Source organism: Canis lupus, chromosome X, assembly GCF_011100685.1.
Source record: "Canis lupus familiaris isolate Mischka breed German Shepherd chromosome X, alternate assembly UU_Cfam_GSD_1.0, whole genome shotgun sequence".
Classification (NCBI taxonomy): domain Eukaryota; kingdom Metazoa; phylum Chordata; class Mammalia; order Carnivora; family Canidae; genus Canis; species Canis lupus.
In genome coordinates this window covers 9,095,538-9,109,659 of record NC_049260.1, presented here as the reverse complement: position 1 = coordinate 9,109,659, position 14,122 = coordinate 9,095,538, and the positions used below count along the sequence as shown (strand labels likewise).

Below are 14,122 nucleotides of genomic sequence, written 5' to 3'. Positions count from 1 at the left end.
AGAAGACCATCGCCAATCCCTCCGAGTCCTTCTCGCCCCATCACCATTCATTGTAAGCGCCGGGCACTGTCTGCCAAAACAAAACCCAACCACCCGTCCAAGTTCTACACAGTCATCCTTCCCAACCCTGGTTGGACATTAGGAAGAACTGGGGAGGGGGGGCTGGCTGGTTTGGTCGGCAGAGCACGTGAATCTTGATCTCAGGGTCATGAGTTCAAGCCCCACATTGGGAAGAGAGAGGAAAAGAAGGAAGGGAAGGAAGGGAAGGAAGGGAGAAAAGAAAGGAAAGAAAGAAAGAAAGAAAGAAAGAAAGAAAGAAAGAAAGAAAGAAAGAGAGAGAGAGAGAGAGAGAGAGAGAGAGAGAAAGAAAGAAAGAAAGAAAGAAAGAAAGAAAGAAAGAAAGAAAGAAAGAAAGAAAGAAAGAAAACTAGAGAGCTCTGGACAAGCTCCAGAGACCCAGGCTACACTCCGGCCTATTAAATCAGATTCTCTGGAGGTGGGAATCAGACATCATTATTTCTCTAGAACTTCCCAGGCAGGCTTGAGACACAGCAGCCTAGCAGAGCCTGTCACACTTTAACGGGCACACATGACCCTGGGGACTTTGTTGCCCTGCAGACTCATTCAGGAAATTTGGAGGAACAATGGGTGAGGCAGTGTGCTTCTTGCCAGCTCCCAAGGGCTCTGGAGGCTGTTGGTCAACTGATGATACTTTGAGTATGGAAGCCCCTAGAACGTATTGCCCCTGATGGATGACCAACTACGTGCAGCCAAAGCTGCCATAACCTGGGCACTCCTGGATTTGAACAAAGCCTCGTTTACACAACTAGGGAGGCCACATACTGTGGGGAACCGAGAGGCCCCTGTATTATGTGCTTCTGGGGAGGGTTCAAGAAGTGGGAGCGTCTTCAATCATCCATGCCTAAAAGATGGGGGGAAGGAAGCAGAGCTAAGGCGGGGATGGTTAAGGAAGCAGCAAATACTCTTATCAGCTGGGGGATGAGGATGTTTTATTATTTTTGTGGCTGGGACCATGCCTGTGTGTGTGTGTGTGTGTGTGTGTGTGTGTCCATGCTCACACAAGATGCCAGATGGCTTTTGTTTTGGTCTTGACCCACCATGGTCTTTGTCGCTTGTGTTGGCAAGGGCGTAGGGAACTTATATTTGTTGAGCATCTATTATGTACCAGGCAAGGGGCTAAATGCTTTGCCTAGAATCCCGCTGACACTTTGATCCCTTCCATATAATAAGATGCCTCAGGCTCACACAGGTTGAAGAACTGGACTAAAGGGTAGAACAGGGTCCCAGCTTAGGTCTGTGGACTCTTTCAAGTTCAGGTGGCCAGCATCTCTTTTGAACTTGCTCCTATAATTTAAAAACTGATCATTGCCAGGTCCCTCGATACATAAAGCCACAACTGCATGAAGCATACATCCAGATTAAATAAAACCTATAAATATCAACTATCTACTGGTCTAATGTAATTACCTCCCAAATATTGATGGGGTACTATAATTTCATTTCCAGGTCTGTCACTGGGTAGTAAGTGCAGCTGAAACATTATCTTTCAAATATTATTGCTATTACTTTATTTAGTAATTGGAATGAACATTTCACACCCAGAGATGGGATCTCGAAGTAATTCAGATGCTTCCCACCCACCCAGACACTTGGCATTATGTGTCACTCAAGCTGGAGGATAAACAAATCTTTCTGGGTAGTAAAAAAGTGGGGAAAACCTTAATATTTCCTCATATCAGTGATAAAAAAATATTCACTTCGAGATGTGGAAACTGAGATTCAGTGTTTGCACACATAAGAAAATTTGAAAATCACTTGAGAGAGTTTATATAACCATTGGATTATCTGCAAACATTCACTCAAATTCAGTCCAACAAATGGTTAGAAATCAGATGCTGATCAAATACAGAAAAATTTTCACACTAATTGGCTAATGGATTTTAACTACTTTCCTGGGAAAACCACTTGCAGATTAATAGGACGTACATTTACATCTGACCTATGCTTCTTTGGCCAAATGGAAATATTCTTGTTTAATCGAGCAACTAAAACCAAGAATTTCAGGGGAAGCAGGACGGTTCCATCCAGAATATGAAGCAGAGACATACTTCAGGGAATTGTCTTGTGCCTTGTGCTCTGAAGGCTGGGCTGTCGAGCACAAAAAATCTGGTCATGCCACAGAAATCATTTGAGACCTCAGCAGTCATTTTTATGAAAGACACAACTTATTCGACCAGTATTTTCACACCTAAGAATGACTGGTAACAGTACTGTTTGACTTGTTTTCACTTTTGTCCACTATTCTCAAAATTGTCGAATATTAGGTGTTAGTGGAGGACCAAGGAGAGTGGAGGGTGAAAAAGGAAAGAGGTTGAAGGAGGAGTGAAGCAATACAAGAAAATACAAAACAATACTCAAATCTCCAGTCGGCTCTAGGGAGGACCTAGTCTTTAGAGAATCTCAGAACCAGAGAGGTTATAGTGTCCCATTATCAGAAAGCAGCATGTCAAATGTTAACCCACTTAGGGAAAAAAAAGGTGTACACACCCACCGATTATACATCATATATCTCATACATATGATACGTAACATATGCATATGCACGCACAGAACTGTCTCCTCTATGTACGTGTTACTAATGGTTCACTCCGAGGACTAGCAGCTCAGGGCGACTTTTGGTTTTAACTTTCTCCTCTATACGATCTACGTTGTAGGATTTTTACAACGCATATGTAATATTTTGTTATCACAGCAGGCGACAAATCTCTTTCATTTTCAGAATGAAATTCTAAATTGCGTAGAGCTCAACAATCCCACACAGAGAACTGAGGTGGGACCTGGGGCTAGTAAAATAAAAAGCTGGGCAAACAGGACCAAGTGGTGTGGTGAGTCAGTGGTGGGATAGAAAAGGAAGCCTCTTCTGCCTGAACAAGTCTGTGAAGTGGTTGACCGTGTTTGCAGCGCTCACCCTGGGCCAGAATGATATCAAATAATGAAAAATACTATTAACTTTTGAGATCTATACTACTCAGTAGATGCCTTTCAATTTCCTTAACTGGCAGACTCAGAAGCCCAAATATTTTAGAGTTCAGTAATAATAACAATAAATATGTTTTGGAATGGGAAGCATGTACCTGGTGCTCTTTTTAAACTATTTTTTCAATTTTAAAAAATCTTAATTCGGTTCAAGTCAGTGTACCACCTTCATTTCAGCTCCTTCACTGCCAAACCTGGGGGCAGGAACTGCGTCACTTCTCTGCCTTCTCTTTGCCTGGAATGATCAAGGTATAAAGGTTTCTGCTGCACCCAGACTTTATTTTTATTTATTTATCTATTTAAAGATTTTATTTATTCATGAGAGACACAGACACAGGTAGAGGGAGAAGCAGGCTCCCTACGGGGAGCTCGATGCAGGATTCGATCCCAGGATCCCGGGATCATGCCCTGAGCCAAAGGCAGAAGGTCAACCACTCAGCCACCGAGGTGCCCCTGCACTCAGACTCTGAACTTCACATTATCCTTATTTTTCTTGATCTTGACAGGTTTGGAATCCCTTCGCCTGGCCAAGAGCAGAGGGTCTCTGATTCCTTCAATTTTTCGAGGCATGGTGAGGAGGGGAGCAGGGGACTGTATGGCCGACACAGCAACTGGCAAGACGGGAGGGCAGAGAAAAGGCACCTGCACTCTTATAATGTATTTTGTTCTCTCCCGAGCCCTTAAAGACAGATACGAGTATGGTCCCCATTATTCAGGTGATGTAGAGAAGTGTCCATCAAACTGAAATGCAAAGGAATTAAGGCGGAAGCTAAAAACAATCTAATAGGGGGCAGAGACGAGCTCGGAGTACATCACACCCAGGCGCTCTGCGTGGCACCACAGGACTGTACCACTGTGACTCTGTTACCGGTTTGCCCAGCCCGGGGGAGGAACGGCATGCAAGGGAATTTCCTTTTAATGTGAAAATAAATCCAATACAAGTCCATTAAAACGAGCACATAGATGCGTATCTTGAAGAAAGAAATCATTAAAAGAGCCTTGTTTCTGGAAAGGCAGAGGGCAGCCCACTTCGGGCAGTTGCATCCCCAGGGCAATGTTCAACTGTGTTGAGAGTCGAACGTGTGTATAGTCTGATAAAAAAAGACGGAGGTGAAGGACATTAATGATCTGATCACGCTGCAGAACAAGAGACCGGCCACGGCGTGTATGAGTGGGCCACTGCCGCGTAACAAACTGCCCTCAAACGCCGTCGGCTGGCCGACAGTCGTCACTGCTTCTCAGGCAGATGGGCCTTTGGGATGACCACAGACCAGCTGGTGCAGGCCAGGCCACGTCTACCTCCACACGGCAGGCCCGTAGTGCCACGTGTTCAAATGGGAGCTCGGGCTGAACAGGTGACAGCCACATGAGGGAAACGCTCCCATCCCATCACGCCCATGACAGAAACCCGATCGAGCAGGTCAAGCGTGCAAGCACCTCTCAAGCCCCCCGAGTGTCATCTCTGCTAATATGCCATCGGCCAAAGTCAGTGACCCGGGCCGGCTCCGCAGCCTCGGGGTGGAGAACTCTATTGGGCCTCGACTCAGGAGAGAAGAGCGCATCTACAAAGAACGATCCAACCGCTCCCATGACTAAAATCCTTCTGCGACTTAAATGTCACTTTCTGCCTTTCTTTTCCCCCCACTAAGGGGTTTATCGGGAACTTAGTGAAATCCAGTGCAGCGCCTGCCTCTTTTGATGTGCATTCCTACTTTAAGAAGTGGGTCATTTCCATGGTTACAACTGATAGATCAGTGTTTTCCTAAGTCAAAAGATACGATGCATTTGGTAACTGAAACCCGGTTCACACCCAGATGTTGGAAGGACTCCGCGAGGCTCCACAGCCGGACAGGGAGCAGTAGGTGGCGGGTGACCCCAGGGGCCCGGGAGTGGCCCGGGTGCTTACCTGGTGTCACGGAGCGGACGACCACTGGCTTTTCACTCCCGGCCACGAAGCCAAAGCCCAGCACGGGGTCCCTCCTCATCTCCACCCTCCGAGGGGCCGGAGGGAGGATTTGGCAGCTCTCTAAGCGAGGGTCGTCAAACGGGATGCCCTGCGTCATGTGACTGTGGGAAAAGGACACACAAAGGAAAAGTGGCATTAGCGTAAGCGCTTGGCAGTGGCTTGGCAATCGCATCCCCCTCCCGTTTCAAAACTTTCTGCTCCCTGTCTGGGAGAGCGTGGGGAAGACATGGGAAGGCACGTGGTCATGCTTCTCGCCTGCCCTCCTTAATTCCTTGAAATCGCTAGAGCCGCTTCTGCTTCAGGCTTTTGCACTGGCTGTTCCCCCCCAGCTGGCATGCTGATCCTGCAGCTATGTGTGTGGCACGTGCTCAGCGCTCTCCAGCCTCTGCTCAGGCGTGGCCCTCCGGCCACAAAGTCGCACTCGGCAAGCCTGCTCCCCCGCACCCACGAACCCCGTACCCTCTTCTACTTTTTTGCTCTTAGCGCTAATCGCTTGCTAATGTGCGATAAAATAAGACTTCTTTTGATCGTTTGGCTCTCCACACTGGAATGTAAGCTCCACGAGGGCAAGGAACTGGGTTTCCTTCACTCATTTATCCCGGCTGCCTGCAACAGTACCTGTCCCAGAGTGGATTCGCAATAAATAATTGAGTGAACCGAGAGAGAGAGAGAGAGAGAGAGAGAGAGAGAGAATTCTTTGTGGAACACTATCGATTTATAACTGGTGTGCTGAGAAAGAGCCTCAGAGGATTCGGGATACTCAGTAAGTAGGGTCTATGGCTTCTGGCTCCAGTGGAAGTGAAGTGATGGGAATCCTACTGGTGGTGATAGGTTATCCTAGCGTCAGCCGCATTTCCCCCTTTCCAAAAAAGATGAGAAATGAACTCTTGGCATTTATTTTCTGGAGACATTTTCAAATGATTTAAATGAATCTCTTTGTTCACCACCTAACCTCAGAAGTTTTATCAGTCGTCTAAACTCAAAATAAGTGTGGCGTTCACACACTTTCAAAATGCACCCACAAAGATCTCATTGGATGCACAAAACAAGCTGGGAAGGAAGGAGCCAGGCCGGTGTTATTATCTGCATTACCCCCGGACGGAAGCTGATGTCAAAATAGCAGCTTATTGTCCCACAGGGCCCATGCCTCGTGTGCCAGAGTATCGTGTCAAAAACCCACTCGTGTGACTTTTCATGCAGTCTTCACCATTGTCCAGTAATCAGGGCAGCCTTTTTTGAGGGAAGAGTTATTAGTCTGAACGCTAGAAACCTCTTTTAAGAAATGTAAGGCATTGTTATTTCAACAACACGGACTTCATTCAAGTTTTTGGTTCTCTAATGTTCAATAAGTAAAAGAAGATCATTTCTAAATACCTTGAAAGATGCTATTCTATATGCCACGTAGACAATACATTGTTCCAATGGGGAAAAAAAAAAAAGACGACGACTGGGAAGGATGAATTCTTGTGGTCTTTTTGTGTAATTAATAAGATTTGAGAAAAATGAACGGAAACCCTCCAGGATTCTGTGCTATAGGCATATACCACTGACTAAGAAAATAAAAGTTTAAAATCCCCTTTAATCAGAAAGGAGGTGTCTTCATTTAGCAGCTCGCAGTCTGGAATGCTCAGAGGGAGAGAAGCGTTGAGAGCTAACGTGGTATGCGCTGCCCGCTGACACTCATCTGTTACCCGATCCCATCTTCAGAACACCCCACAGCACCGGCAGTTTGACCCCACGGCACCCTCGTTGCCAACGCCAAAAGCAGGAAGAATAACTGGGTCAAGGTCGCACGCTTCTCAGAGGTAAGCCAGGTGCAACTCACACCAGGTCTCCCAAGTGTCACGCGCTTGACCAGCTACATGATTTGCAATGACAGTGCAAAACCAAAACACGGGACCCCCTCATCCAAACGTAATTAAGGACTTCAAGGCAGCAGAATGTGCACCCTTGCCCAGGGCCCCGGGGGATGTCCTGGGTCACGCACCCGAGAAGCTCGCCCCGGTAGTGTACTAGCTCCAGTGTCCCACCACCATTCCAGGCACGACCAGGCTCTGAGGGGTGGTGTTATAGGGTCAAAGGGGAACGGAGTTCTTCTGTGCTGCTGCAGGTGTTTGGCGGGAGCCAGAGGGGAGGCATGGCTACCGTGGTGGGCCATGTGCTCCGGATGAAGGGAGGTGAGCAGGCCACCTGGGGGCATGAGGTCACATGAAGAAGGCCAGCAGTCTCCAGGACAGAACTCAAGGCCCTGATTAAACCAGCAAAACGGATGCGGAGTGAGCCCCAGCGTCCAGGACCAGAGCCTCCACTGGGCTCCTGGCAGGGAGGGCCTGAGTCATATGGAACAGGTCAGGATGCTGGGACCAGAAACTGCTCCCCAGGGAGGCCTCGCTGGTGGGAACGTGACCCCTGACATGGATCCCTCCCAGGCCTGTCACAGGCATGGCTGTGTGTACCTGGGGGAGGAAGGAGCCACTGGGGCATGGGGGACACTGTTCTGTTGTCCTGTCTTCCTTACAAGAGAGCATCTCAGAGCAGGCTCTTCTTGAGCTACTTGCTGTTCATCCCCAGATGGAATAATGGGAAAAAAGAGAAGGGGATGCCCACCGTTTTAGGGTCTGGCCTTCAGCTATTAATTGGCATCATAATCCACAGAAGACATATTCTAAATGAAGAAGGTTGGAGACGTGAAACCACCAGCTCATGGTCACCCTTGTTGCAGAACAGAGAACCGAACCCTGGTTGGCTGAACTCTCAATTCCAAGTGTAGAAAGGAACTGGGGAAGGCTTTGCCCTGTGCCACTGCCGGTCTGGGAAAAGCTTCCAGCACCCGTTTCCAAACTTGGCTGCACATTAGAACCACCCAGAAAGGATTAAAAAGTCCTAATGCCCAGGTTTCGCTCCAGACCATCACATCAGAATATCCGGGGGTGTTTGGCAGGATGGATTTTGAAAGGAACTCTGGGGGATTCCAAAGTGAAGCAAGGACGAGGGACCATTCCCTGCTCAGGGAGGGGTGGCTACTGGCTCTGCTTCGAGGCAACAGGAAAAAAGACACAAACGATGTGCTGGACCACTTCCTCCAGCATCTACTGAAGTGCAGGTTAGGATATTGAAAGCATTTATCGCTTGATTATCCTCTTCCCACCGCATGATAGAGTAATAGCCTCCAATTCTTAATTCATCATTCATTCAATAACTGTAATATTGTTATTTTATTAATACCTGACATTTATTAAACACTAATTTCATGCTAAGCAATTTTTGAAATTATTTCCATATGTTAGTTCATTTAATTCTCTGAAACAACTCCATAATGCATTCATTTAGTCAACAAATACTTATTGAACGCCCACAGGCTTCTTGCTTCCAGGGATTCAACAGGAACCAAAACAGAGTAAAAATAATAAAATGTTCACTCTGGTGTTCTGAGACAGAAAATGAACTAAGAAATTAGGAAGACGTATGGCATATCAGGTCTTTACAAGCACTGAAGAGAAAAATAATGCCGGGAGGAAGAGCGGGGAGCCACTGGGTGGGGACACTTGGGGGTTCCATCAGGGGTCAGATAAGTATCTGGGGGAGGAGTGTTCTGGGCAGAGAGACCACCAAGTGCAAAGGTCCTGAGAAGGGCTGTGCCCTGTGACAGTGTGTCTAGGGGACAGCCGGGAGGCCAGGATTCCGAGGTAGGGGTAAATAAGGGAGGGGGTGTGAGGGGGTGATACAGGCAGCCTCTGGAAGGCTCTGAGTGGAGAAGTGATGTGATTGCGAGCTACCCCACAGAGAACAGACGGGGGAGGCACCGGTGGAGCAAGGAGAGCTTTTCAGGGCCTACTGCATCCCTCCTGAAAGAAGAGCACGGTGGCCTGCACCAGGGTGAGAGGGGCAGGGAAGGCAAGAAATCGCTGGGGTTTTAACATATTTGGAGGCCACTCCGACAGGGCCCGGACTCCTACTCTGGAACCTCCTTCCTGCACACATAGGATGTTTAACTGAGGGTGGACATATGAGCACACTGTCTAATGCAACTTCGAGGTCCTGATGTCTGTAGATCGCAGGAGCCATTTTTTTCTTTGAGGAGCTAACACCTATGGTCTACCCAAGAGACCCACACATGCATCCACCCAGGTACAGGGCAAGCGTGAGACTGCTGCGGTGGTCTGCACTGAGACTGTGGCGACTGTCTACAGCCGAATCCTGAGCACCCCCCACCTCCTAGCAGCGGGCCCCGTACAAACTACCTCCTGACTCGGTGCCTCAGTTTCTGCATCTGGAAGATGGCGAGACTAACAGTCACAATCGCCTAAGACAGTAGTGAAAATGAAATGAATAGGAGTGAAGTGCTTAGCACAATGCCTAGCACACAATCAGTAATCAAAAAGTAATAGTTCTTCTTTTCATCTCTTAGAGCCAATGAATAGAAAGGAATAGGTTTCACATATGATGAACTCATTCACTCTTAAAATATGAAAACAAGGGGTGTCTGCGGGGTGGGGGGCTCAGTTGGTGAAGCATCTGCCTTCAGCTCAGGTCATGATCCCAGGGTCCTGGAATTGAGGCTCACATGAGGGTCCCTACTCAGGGGGGAGTCTGCTTCTCCCTCTGCCCCAGATTGTGTTCTCTCTGTCAAATAGATAAATAAAATCTTTTTTAAAAAATGAAAACAAATTCAGTATTGTTTTAAATGCCGATAGGCGAACTCCCAGTGAAGTGCCACACAAATCCTAGCTAAGCTCCGAGACCTTTAGTTTGAAAAATCTTATCAAATGCAATGACACAATAAACACAACTATAAACTGATACACATGAGGCAAAACTACAACAGAATACAGACAAAGAAGAAGGAATAAAATCCAGGCTGTCTGAGGATTAAATCAGGAAGTTTTCCTTTGCCACATTTCGAGAACCCTAAGTAAACATTGAATCTAGGGCCGGGGCAGGGACCCACGTCATGGGACAATGAGAAGCGCCACTTATGTTCAGAGGAGCCTGCACTTTCAGCTCAGATGCTGCCACCAGCTGTGTCCACAAAGTGACATTGGGCTACATCCATTCAGGGTTCTTTCCCCATCCAAATACCATTTGAAACTCACAATCGAATGTGTATTTTGTGGTTGATGTTTGTTCCAGTGTTTTTGTTTTTGTTTACAATTTTTTACTGTTTTGTTTGCACTTGAGGATACCCTTCCAATTGCATTTTTAGTCTTGCGCGACAAGTGGGGTTTTCAGAAGTTACTTAAAATAATCAACCTGTCTTTGATCTCCCCCATGAAACATCATTTTGTGGTTTGTTTTAAGGTAAGCACTTTTTGGCTCCCTCTTCGTGGTATTTTTTACAACGAAGCTTGAGTCCTTTTACAATGAGCTGAGAAAGCAACATCTTCTTTACCTGCTCAACATGCTTCAGTGAATTCTGATGCTAAGAACAGAAGAACACAACTGATGAGACACACAAACTTCCAGCCCTTGCCCCCAACCTTCTGCAAGACACACATAGAGACCAGGAATAGGTGACCTGAAAATCCAGGCTATGTTAATTGAGATGGAAAACATATCCACTGAGATTCAATGAACAATCTTCCTGTTTTGACTAGATTCATCCTATTTTATTTTAATAAAGATTTCTTTATTTGAGAGAAAAAGAGAGAGTGCATGAGCAGGAGTTAGAGAGAAGCAGACTCCCCACTAGGATCATGACCTGAGCCTACTGAGCCACCCCGGGGCCCCAAACAAATTCATTTCAAAAGGAATGATGGTGATCCTGCTGTCCAACCCCTCATAACAAAAGGAAATGGCTTTCCTAGTACATTGGGAGCCTTTCTTCCTCCACAGAAGTCAAAGACTGATACATCCACGCATCACAAAGAGTCACTTTGGTAGATAGAATGCTATAAGAAAACCTAAAGTGGGGACTCCTGGGTGGCTCAGTGGTTGAGCATCTGCCTTCAGCTCAGGTCGTGATCCTGGGGTCCTGGGATTGAGTCTCACATCGGGCTCCCTGCTCCATGGGGAGCCATGAATAAAATAAATAAAATATTTTTAAAAAAAAGAAAAGAAAAAGAAAACCTAAAGTGATTCCATTTTTATATATACTCATCAAAGACAGTGATGTCCTTTTATGGAATATGTGCTGAGTGGAAAGATTCTGGTAGGAAAAGCTAAATTTAGAAGTTATTACTCTTAAAACTTAAGAATGTAGGAAGATGGTAGCAGGTAGGACACCTGGGCAGTTAGGACTGGAATGAAAAGAAGTATAAATAAACAGACGGTCCAGAGTTCTACTTGGGAAGGTCATTGGCAGTGTTACTTGTCAGGGAGGGCCAGCTGTGATTACATGACAGCATGACATGTCAATACATCATATGCTCACCTTGGTAGTACTGGATTCGGTGACAGACTGAATTATTCTTTATTTGCTCCCCAAGAGGGGATCTGCCAGCTTAGACCACAGTGTTTTCCAGAGCCTCCCACTATTCACACGGTAGATTTTGCTACTCCTTGACTCTGCTAACATCTCACAGCACAAAGCATGTCACACAGCTGAGCCCAGATGTGACAAAACAAAACAAAACAAAAACCTCTGTAGTTGCTCATGTGCTCTTGCCTCTATTTTTAAAGATTTTATTAATTAATTAATTAATTAATTAATTAATTTTTGAGAGAGAGAGAAAGAGCAAAAGAGCACGAGTTGCAGGGAGAGGGGGCAGAGGGAGAAGCAGACCCCCCGCTGAGCAGGGACCCTGACATAGAGCTTGATCCCAGGACCCTGAGATCATGATCTGAACCGAAGGCCCCTGCCTAACCAACTGAGCCACACAGGTGCCCCTGCTCTTGCATCTTTATCATCACCACGAGAAGACCTTCACAAGGCAGCTGCTGCCCTTCCAGCTTGGGCTCGAGAATGGACACACGTGGAAGAGGTCAGAGCTCACAACTCAGGAAGGAGCCAAGTGTAGCAGAGATTCCCAGCCCCCAGGCCGAAGACACGCTACTAAAGAATGACTCTAGGACACTGAATTTAGGGGATGTTTGTTATGTACCAGAAGCTCACTCATACAATCTTTAAAATAGTGATTTCAGTATTACTTAAAAACTCTGGAATTCCAGAGGTCGCAGAGGACTCTACCAACCTTATAGTCCACACCATTTATGCTCGAGTATGTTACATTTTACAAATGCTACAGACACTTCCAAAGGAAACTTCCCCCCTCATTATCTCAGCTGGCAGAACATCCACAGGAACCCGATGGACTCTTCCTCATGACTTCCTCATTTCCCTGAGCGGACGTGGGTCGCAGTGGCTCCCAAGGCAAGGGGAAGTATTCATAAGCCCTACTGTGGCCTGTGAGGGGGCCTAGTAAGGAAAGCTCTGAGCGAAAGTCCTAAGCTAGGCAAACCAGAACTCCCCAGAAGAAGCAGCAGGAAGGAAAAGGAATGCAGAAGTATGGATTATTAAAGTTGGTAGCTTACCACTGAGAGGTCAGGAAGTGGATTAGACCCCAGGATGGGTTTCCAGCAAGTCCGAATCGTAATGACGTATAAGGCAAAGTAACGTACTGAAAAACATCTGAGCTTGCTTCTCATGGAGTTTTCCCCTCTACTGGGTCTAATGAAGAAGCCAGGCCATCGGCAGCCCCCCAGCCTCAGGGAAGATGCATTTACCAGGGTCCAGGGCAAACGATGACTACCGATACCCCTCTCTTCTGACTTTTGTTTCCTGAAAGTGGGAGCACCTTGGCTAAGGAGGCAACGGCAGAGGGTACTGGGAAGTGGCAGAAACTTCAGGAGAGAGGGTGCCCGTGGTGGGCCTGACCCAACACCAACATCCCCAGGTCGAGTGTAAAGAAATGGTGGAGTCCGTGAACCTCAGGGACCTACCCAGTCTCGGGTGAGGGTCTTAGGAGCAGGTACCCATGGGCTGAGGAGCAGAGGGGCCTACTCCAATTCTGACTCTGTGAACACCCAGGGGACTTCTGAGTATTTGACGTGATCATACTCGAATTGCCAACCAGCAGGAACATAATATGACGCTCCCGCGTGACTTTAATTGTTTTGCACACATGACTTGTCTGTGCTATGTGGGAGAAAAGAAATGGAGTAAACAGGATCTCTGAGGGGAAGGAGAGAGGAGCCAGAAGAAAAGTGACTAAGCGTGGAAAGACACCATCCTGTGCAGGGACACCACGAAAGGAGCTCTGGAAACTTCTGTTAATATGGATCGAAATCCCCAGAATCTGGAGCTACATCCGCGTGCTGCATCCCACGAGGTGGGAGGCTCAGCCACTTCTCTTGTATGTCCAGGGGATTCCAGCCTTCTTATGATCTGTGGATTTTTACACCCAAAACCGATGTTTTGAGAACAAATCTGGGCAAGCCTCTGACCTCAAGGATCAAAAAGGCTCAACCAGACGCCGCCACTGAGGACGAACTAAATTTACTATAAAAATATATAACTGTACCTAATGTGTTTCCAGCTCACATAACATACTTGGTCTCGTGCCTTTTTTGCCTTCATGAATATTCATATTGTGGGTTCAGAAGAACTCAACCTGCACTAATCAATTCCACAGGCCACTGTCACTCAATTCCACAACACGGCAGGAGCATTTAAAGATTTCCAACTGTTTAGTCAAGCTTGGAAGCTTACACGGTACGTGCAGAGCGAAGAGAATCCTGAATGCTTAACTGAGAAGACACAAACTGTGGAGAAGCCTCTTGTTGGAGAGGTTTTTTTTAAGATTTTATTTATTCATTCATGAGAGACACACAGAGAGAGGCAGAGACACAGGCAGAGGGAGAAGCAGGCTCCCTGCGGGGGGCCCGATGTGAGACTCGATCCCAGGACCCCGGGATCATGCCTTGGGCCAAAGGCAGACGCTCAACCACTGAGCCACCCAGGTGCCCCTCTTGTTGGAGAATTTTATGAGGGTCTGAAATAAATGGGACTTCGTAATGGGTAGACTAAATATGAAAATCTCAGTTCTCAAAAAAAAAAAAAAAGAAAGAAAATCTCAGTTCTCTTCCAGCTAATTTACAGATTTAATGCCATCCAATAACGATACCTCAACAGTCCGTGTTAAAGAATTCAACAAAGAGAAT

The 14,122-nt window shown here is 46.8% G+C and overlaps 1 protein-coding gene and 1 pseudogene across 3 annotated transcripts in view; both read right to left on the bottom strand.

The window, feature by feature from the left end:
- FRMPD4 (FERM and PDZ domain containing 4) overlaps positions 1 to 14,122 on the bottom strand; it is a 566,058-nt gene that overhangs the window by 88,067 nt on the left and 463,869 nt on the right. For all 3 annotated transcript variants that reach the window (XM_038586821.1, XM_038586822.1, XM_038586820.1), the window contains exon 3: positions 4,964 to 5,124. In XM_038586821.1, the coding sequence (XP_038442749.1) occupies positions 4,964 to 5,124 (161 nt within the window). The remainder of the gene's footprint in view (positions 1 to 4,963; positions 5,125 to 14,122) is intronic.
- On the bottom strand, positions 3,226 to 3,627 carry LOC100684604 (annotated as a pseudogene).